The sequence below is a fragment of the Rhizophagus irregularis genome, chromosome 22 (genome assembly GCF_026210795.1).
Source record: "Rhizophagus irregularis chromosome 22, complete sequence".
NCBI lineage: Eukaryota > Fungi > Glomeromycota > Glomeromycetes > Glomerales > Glomeraceae > Rhizophagus > Rhizophagus irregularis.
The window spans coordinates 2,182,149-2,191,029 of NC_089450.1; the positions used below are offsets into that span (position 1 = coordinate 2,182,149).

The following is an 8,881-nucleotide window of genomic DNA, read 5'->3' on the forward strand; positions in this document are numbered from 1 at the left end:
TTCGGAAAACTGATTATTTATCGGAGTTTTTCCCAGAATTTTTTTTATAGGCTCGGATAAAAGATTAAATTTTCGGGTTTAGGATTGTTATGTTACAGAAAATTTTATCCGTTCCAAAACAGTGATTATTTAATCCGTTATTAAAACATTAAATTTTCGTTATAATGATATGATTGTGGTATCACCAATGCAGTTTATAAAGGGCTTGTCGGAGTGAGAATTTTTTTTTTTTATTAAACTACTAAAATTTTACTTTTGTATCGCAATAAAAAAAAAAATTTTCAATTGTTTTATCTATTCATTCATTCATTCACGAATTATTCAGTCACTTGGATATAATGACGTGTTTCGATATACAAATTTATTAAAAACAGCCAACTGACGAAAGATCAGTATATCAATTAAAACAAAATAAGCAAGAACACAAAGGCTATTTTATTCTGATTGTTCTCTTCATGATTAAAGTCCATTATAAAAAAAAAGTCTTAGCTTATAAAAGCTAACTTCGGCTTTAAAAACGTAGATCAAAAAAAAAATTTTATATTATTAATTACTTGACGTGAATGATAAAGGAAATTTCAAAAATTTTAAATCGATGAGATTTTTTCTTATATTTGACAATTAATAATGCACTCCTTAATTTTAATTTTTCCTTAACAATTTGCTAAGGATTAAGATGACTAAATTAGGAATATTGCCATAACGGGAACTTATCCTTAGATCTATGATCACCATTTTGTTGAAATTTTACTTTCCTGAAATTCCAGAAATTTCCGAAAAAAATAGAAAATATAAGTAGTTTTCTAAATAATACGAATTATCATGATATCTTTAGCTTTAGCACCTCCGTTTTGTGGGCGCGGTTTGTGTCAATCTTCGCCATATAAGGAACAAGTGACATTTAAGCGTCACATGATCACGTGCAGCAACGAGTTCAAAAACATTAAGTATCTGAGGGACTTAGGTTTTTTTAGTGTCAAAAATTTATTTGTCACCCCCGTGATACAAAAAAACCGCGCCCACAAAACGGGGGTGCTTAGCTTTATAAATATTACATCATTAGAACTGCAATTAAGGCATGCACATATGAAAGAGGCGGATTGAAGTACTTAGAAATTCAGTAAAGAAATAACATTTATCGATCTTTACACATAATCACTGTACGATTATAAATTGGTTGTATAACCAAAATTTTTGACATGATACCAATAAATTTTAATACGCTGATTATTTGCCATATTCGTAACCTTCAAAGAAGTTAATAATATATTATAATGTAATTTGTTCCTGATATTAATACAAAGAAGGTCTCAATAACGAAGCAGCAGATATATAAAAAAAAATTTTAATTGTAATTTACATGTAATCAGTATTCTCATACAAAAGTACCGGGCTGTGCCGAAATGTTACACCGATCAAGCGATCACGTTTGATTTTTATCTCACTCGCTAATGTCCGATTGATTACAAAAATTTTTAATTTTTTTGGTGTTTTTATCATTTTAATATCTCCGATTAAAACGCTTCTATTCGTGAAGAAAGTTTTAATTAACCAAATAACGGAAATTAAGTGTTATTTAAACTACCACGTAATTCGAAACTTTACTATTGAACATCAAACCAATATTCACTTTTATGTATAGATAGAAACTTAGTTGAGATACATCAAAACTATTTGTAGTACTACTACGATGTAATCACCTAAATATTATTTTAATATTTAATCGCTTTTGTGGAAAATATATAAATACAACAAAAAAACAACCTTTTCTTCCACATAAAATTTACGATGAATCATTCAAATAATATTTCTCGCGATTCTTCAAATCAAACAATTTACTCAACTAACAATCATGAAGAATCCTCTTTTATGGATAATGCTTCAACTCAATCCTTTCCTATGACCAACTCATCGTCCTATCGAATTCTTCGAAATCGTCGAATTCAAAGAAGAATAAGACATGATGGAAATACATATACATTGATGAACAATCAATTCGCAAACCAATTGCTTAATGGATCCAATTTCTTTTAATGTATTCGTAAAATATCATTCTTTCGCTTATTCTTAATTCAAATAATTCTTTGAAAACTTACCTTTAAATTTAATGGCAAAATTTATTTTTCCGATTCGTATTTTAAATTATCGTTGGCAAAATCATTTTCGAAATTTAAATTCATACATAATTTATATTTATATTTGTTTGTTCCTTTCAATTATTTACGTCTTCTCATTCAAAATAGCATTTATTTTTTCAGAAACATTCTTGAATATCTCGACAATTTAAAAAGCTCACGTTTATAGTTTATATAAAACTAGTATCAAATTGATCAATTTGTCTAATTAAAATTTCATAAATGAAATATATTTTTTTTTTGTTAGTTTAATTGTATTTATTTTCGGATCGTCATGTCGGTATATTTTTTCCACTGAATTCTTCGCGTAATTTATATATTCCTTTTTTTTTACCAATAAAAAAAAATTGTACAAGTAGTGTCCGTTAAAGGTTTCTTTCCCATATTTTTTAAAAGATTTGGACCTTTTTCACGTGATTTTATTTTCCTAAGTTGACACAAAGTTCTTAAGAGTTTTCGTTAGAAAAAAAAAATGGCATGTTTTTTTTTATATTGTTTATTTTTAAATTGAAAAAATAATTAATAGATAGCTTTGATTGCCAAAGTAGGAAAATTATTTTAGCCGTTTCAAAGAAGATTTTTTTTTTCTTTTTTCTGTTATAAACCTAGTAATTTTTTATACCTAATCGCAAGATCGCACTTTATTATTGTATAAATAATACATTGAAGAAATACGTGTAATATAAAATAAAATACTTAAATGAAAAATCGATTTGAGTATATGAACATTTGGAATATTTTCAATTATAAGTTATACAAATATATATTTCAGCGGTACAACGATAATAAGTATGATATGACCCTCGTTGTATGTATGGTATGGTCAAATATTAGCTATACTATATAGAATTTTAATACGAAAGTAGGTACCATACTAACCATACATACCTTATTTCAGAGCATAATAGTAGGAATATTTTTAAATCTGAATACAAATCTTAATATATTCGGAAGACCAATTATCTGTATAACAATATAATAAACATTTAATTGTTCTTTAAATTTATCATTTGTTTTATATATAATATCAGTTTTATAAACTCAAATAGTTTCCAAGTTCTTATTTTTCTATTTTTTTTTATTCAAAAATAAATTTTTATTTTCTGAATATGATTATTATATTATGCTCCTTAAAATAAGACGCCAAATGTTTTATTAAAAAAAAATAACAAAGGTTAATAAGCGAATTCCCGCATACTAGTTTTCCGTTAAAGTTTGAAAATAGCATTAACCTTGCGTATATCAATTAAAATAAAATAAGCTATCTAGTTTTAATTCTGATTGTTCTCTTCATGATTAAAGTCCATTATAAAAAAAAGTCTTAGCTTATAAAAGCTAACTTTAAAAATGTAGATCCAAAAAAATTTTTTATATTATTAATCATTTGGCGTGAATGATAAAAGGAAATTTTCGATTTTTTTATACAGTCTAATCAATATAACGAACACATAACGAACTCTTGATTTACCGAACTATTTTTTAAAAACCGTTTTCATAATATTTAAAAACATCTTGATATACCGAATAAACTTTATTGATTTACCGCTTATTTATTTATTTATTTATTTATTTTATTTCTAAAAGAGTTGGTTATCGGGATCCAATACAGTATTTATCATATGTACATAGAAGAAACAAAGAGGATAACTAAATATTGGAAGATCGACATTCATCCCAGCGCCAGGACCTACCCTTTGATGGTAACTACTATTTTAATAGTGAAACTACGCTACTGAAAAAATTAAACGAGCTAAATAAAAAAGAATCATGACCCTAAAAAAAGTAAAAAAAAATAAATTAAAATCCGTATTTTGCTTTTGACCAAAGGCCGCTACTGTTAGAAGTGGAATGGTTCACACAATTCTAAATTGTTTAAAATGTTAATGATGTAGTAATAGTTTGATTATAAACTACATTAGTAAAAATTGTTGACTCTAAAAATTATTCCCTCCTTCAACCAAAGAGTCATTTCTTTCGGTCGAAGAGCGGGGCTTTTTATCTGCATGAGTAAGTCTATGTGAGTCCAGGTTGTAATTGCTTTGTTGCTAACATTTCGCTTGTATAGGCGTGTTTCTAAGGATTTGGTGTCATCTGAGGTGTTACCTTTATACCGGTATTGAGGTTGATTTGGATCAATGACTGAGAAGTAGTCTAGTTTGAAATTGTTGTATTCCAACTCAAGTTTGCAGGATTTTTAATTTTAGTATGACGTTGGTTGAATGAAGTCATACGTTTGTGAAATTTATTCTGGAAACGAGTAAGATCACGTGTCATGTTGGCGTGTTATTCTAGTTTGTTTGTAGATGTGCCGAGTAGCTTTGCTTGGTTGGACTCATCTAGGAGACGTCGTTTGATTTTTCTTAGCATCAAATTGACCGCTTATTATAAAACATAATAAAAATTTTTGATATACCGAACTTAGTCACATGATTTGCCAAATTAATTAATTTCGGCCAGAATTAGAACCATTTAATTTTTGCCTAAATTGATGCCAAAACATATTTAGTTCTGGACAAAATTGGGATATTAATCATGCGATTTTCTTGATATACCGAACTTTATAATATTGAGATTTGACTATTACTTTTTTTGGAAATTTCCGGAAAGTTTCGGAAAGTTTCAGGTGAGTACAGCTCCGGTTATCTGCCAGCACCATTACTTTAAAATCACGTGATAATTTAGCCGGCATTAAGAAATTAGGCATAATTTTGGCCAGCATTAAGAAAATTTTATTTGACATATGGGCCGATTTGATGCATTAAGTAGTAAATTTGTTATTTATTAAAATTTTTGTTAAAAAATTTCAATGAAGTATTTTTTTTATATAACAATAATGGTAAAGAGTAACAAATTTACTTTAGTTACAATGTTATCATTTTTGGCAAGATAGTATAAAGTAATAATAATAATTATCTATCGTCTCCTCAAAAACCTGTTGTCCACCTGTTGGACATGCCGTAATTTTGGCCGAAAATACCATAATTTAGCCTAATTTCTCTTATATCCAATAATGTTGGCCAAATCCATTTTATGCGTTGAATCAGCCCATGGATGTCTTTTATAATATAAGATTTTCTTTAATTTGTGATATAAGATGCAACAGGGTGAAAGTGATGGCATTTTTGGAATAGTGCGCAAAAATTTTTGGTGAATATCATAGAAATTCATGAAATTTTACCATAAATGGCAGGGGCCAAATTTCGAAAATTTCATATACGATATTATGAAATTTTGCCAGATAAAACTAATAATAACTTTTTTACAATGATTGTAATCTGAAAATACGGGTTAAGATCTATTAAAATACGATGAGTTTATTACGATAAATATAATAATTTTCAAGAAGTAGATACAATTTATAAATAGGATAAAAAAATTTGCTGAGACTAGATGACGGGAGCTTTATAAATTTTTAACTAGATCACTACTCATGCTTATTTTGAAAAAAAAAAATGTCTAGGCTAAAGTTAACAAAAATGGCCATCCGATTAAATATAAATCGTTCCCACGGTTTTGGTAACAACAACTCATTAAAAAATATAGGGTAGATCATGTGGTTGTCGCGGCCTTTCCGTCCGAAAATGCATTTTGTGTAAAATTGTCTAATAAATAACGTATGTAGTGTTAAATATGCGTTATTTATGTACAGTATAATGATTTTTTATTAACTATTGTTAAAACTGATATTATCGAAACTACGCGGTTCATCACGAAGTAACTCCTTTTTTATTATGAGTTACGTAACTTCCCTTTATTAATCTTACAAAGTCCGCTTTTAGCCCAATTAAGCAAATAAGAAAATTGACATTATTTTTCTTTTGAAATTTCTATATCAATTCGTTTACTTTAAAATTTTTTTTATTTATTATTGTTCAATTGACATCTAAATCAATATAATAAGTTTTTTTAACAGCTTAAAATTAAATACGTTCTATAGAATTATTTATAATATTCTTATATATTTACTTTTTTAGTAATATATATAAAAATCGTTAATAGCGATCGTTATTGAATTAGGTAATTTCTATATGTTTAATAATAAGTGTGGCTTTGCGACGCCATATTCATTCATGCATGGGGTAACCCCGGAATATTCCATACGCCTAAAAATTTAACAATTGCCTTTTAAGTTGTCATTACGGTGGATGCCGTTGAGAAATAGATAAATAAAAAATGCATCTTTTATTTTATTAAAATTTTATAAATGACTATTGTATGTATTTTTTTTCCATTTCTTACATTAGACTCTTTACACTCTTTTTAATTCATAAGGCGTTAGTGTATATAATGCTATTGGTTTATGAATATTATTATGTTCATAAGACGCCAAATATCTTATTAAAAGTAACAAAGCCTAATAGCGGAGTGCTGCATACTTTAAAGAATTATCCATCCCATATAAACTGACCCACTCGATACACTTAAATTCGTACCTTTTCTGACATAAGTGTTGCCTTGGTCGATCTTGATTTGTTTGTTTACGTTGCAAATAAACATTAAAATTATTTTGTGAAGAATTATAATTCATAAGTTTTATTATTTTTGATTAGTGTATTTTTTAAGAATGAATAAAGAAAAATAACATGAAAAAAATAATTTGGAAAAAGGTTTATTGTGACATAAGGTATTAGGTATGTTTAGTAAAGAAAGACACATATTTTGATTAAAAAAACAAAAATTATATATAAAATTGATAGTTATCAACTTAATTAATTTGTGAAATTTGTGAAAATAGATTTTTTTATTAAAATAATAATATAAACTAAATTTAAGATAATCATCTAAACTTGTATTCGTCAGAAATCTTAATCCTTGGCAAATTGTTGAGGAAAAATTAAAATTAAGGGGTACATTAATATGTAAGTAGCTTTCTAATCATATAATAATGATACTTTCAGCTTAACATAATTAAAGCTGCAGTTAATATGAAAGAGAACGTATTATCACTTTACCGATCTTTTTTTTTTTCATTAAAAAAAGTAATTTAACGAAGTGATATCGATATGTAAAAAATAAGTTGCAAAATCTAAATTAGGCGTGTAAGCCGTGTAATGTACGCTAGATTTCATGATGTTACACAAAACTTAAATTCGTGATATCTTAATTTAATAGCGCTATAAAAATTTTAATAGCAAAATTCAAATATATATTTAAACTCTTTTAAGAAGTTCACAAAATAATTTGAATATTGGAGAGATAATTCGGAAGTTACATGTATGTTAAAGTTTCTCATAAAATAGTAATATTATACTTTATGATTCTGTGAAAGTCTTATCGTGTTACATCATATCTACATATGACTGAATTTCAATCCCGACTTTTATTACTGAAAGAATTTATAAAAAAAAAAAAGATTGAACTTGTTTTATGATCTTTTACTTAAATAAGTAAGTTGTCTTTCTACAACCTTAAGAAATAAAATATTTTATTTTAACCAATAATCTGCGAACAACCGATTTACTAAAGAATTTATATAATGAATTTATATATAGTTATTATAGTATATATGATCAAAAAACGATCGTTACACATGAAGGTTGTGGTTGTGTCACATTAATAAATAAAATAACGAATATAAAAATTTATTCATTCTAATTGTTGTTTCAAACAATGTTTCACAAGATCACAAAATTGGGCTAATTCAGGGGTGATGAAATTACAGTTTTCATAATTTTTCACGATTTTCGACCTCATTGACTTAATAAGAAACAAGAAGGTTTCATAGAAAAAAAATATTTACTTAATAGGCCAATCTTGGCATCTACTCAATGCTTTTAGAATGATCATTATTTATCCAAATAAAAAAGTTTTTTTTTCTATTTTCTCTGATTTGAAAGATTTCTCAACACAAGAATTACGCCAAGTATAGTCCTGCTGATCAGTGACAATACAAATCGAAAGCACTGCGTATCTGCGCAAAATGATAACTTCTTTGATTGTGTTAACAAAAAAAAAAAAAAATTTTTTAGTTCAATTAAGATTTCAAGGGAATTATCTGAAACTTGAACAATTAAAAAAACCTGATTACGTGAAATAATTTAATTTGATAAAACTATTTTTTTTTGAAAATAATTTTCTTCGTACAAAGCATATGGGACCCTTAATTGTTGTATGTATTTCTTTTACACTATTAATTATATTAATAAGTAATGCAATTTATATACGCACGTCCTTGTATTTGTAGGCAAAATATCTTCGTATGAATTAGAAAACGAAAATTTATCTCTTATTCAAAATTGAATGATCGATTTATGAGTTTTATTTAAAAATTTTAAAATGATGATATCTTAATAATTACATAAATTTATCTTAAATTATGTTCTAAATACATCATGCTTTACAAAACTTAATCTTTATTAAGAAGGAATTTTCATAAATCGTAATTTATAAAAGATTGCAGAAAATTCGGATCTACAGAAGTATGAATTATATTAAATTTAGCAAATATCAATAAAATAATACACAATAATTTTCTCACCTGCTAATTTTATTTTCAAAATTAACGGAAAATAAATCCGTTAAAAAATTGGTTAATTGACAAATCATTTGTAATTTGTTGAGGAAGATTCGCGATGCGTCTCAATGTATTTCCATTATTAATTGGCGTGTTAAGTCGATTATATCTTCTATATATCTTATTTATAATTCTTTGCCTTCTATGTCTCTTTCGAGAAAGCATAATCGTTTATATATTATCGTATACGTGTATATGTGTATAAATATGGTTTTTTTTTAATTTTTTCAAT

General features: G+C 26.5%; 1 protein-coding gene across 1 annotated transcript; it reads left to right on the top strand.

Annotated features, from left to right (window-relative positions):
- Window positions 1-1,788: 1,788 nt before the first annotated feature.
- OCT59_014708 (uncharacterized protein) lies at window positions 1,789-2,034 on the top strand (the record flags this gene model as incomplete). Its single annotated transcript, XM_066150192.1, has 1 exon — window positions 1,789-2,034. The coding sequence occupies one exon, from the start codon at window positions 1,789-1,791 to the stop codon at window positions 2,032-2,034; it is 246 nt and encodes an 81-aa protein (XP_066002383.1).
- Between the last annotated feature and the right edge of the window lie 6,847 nt (window positions 2,035-8,881).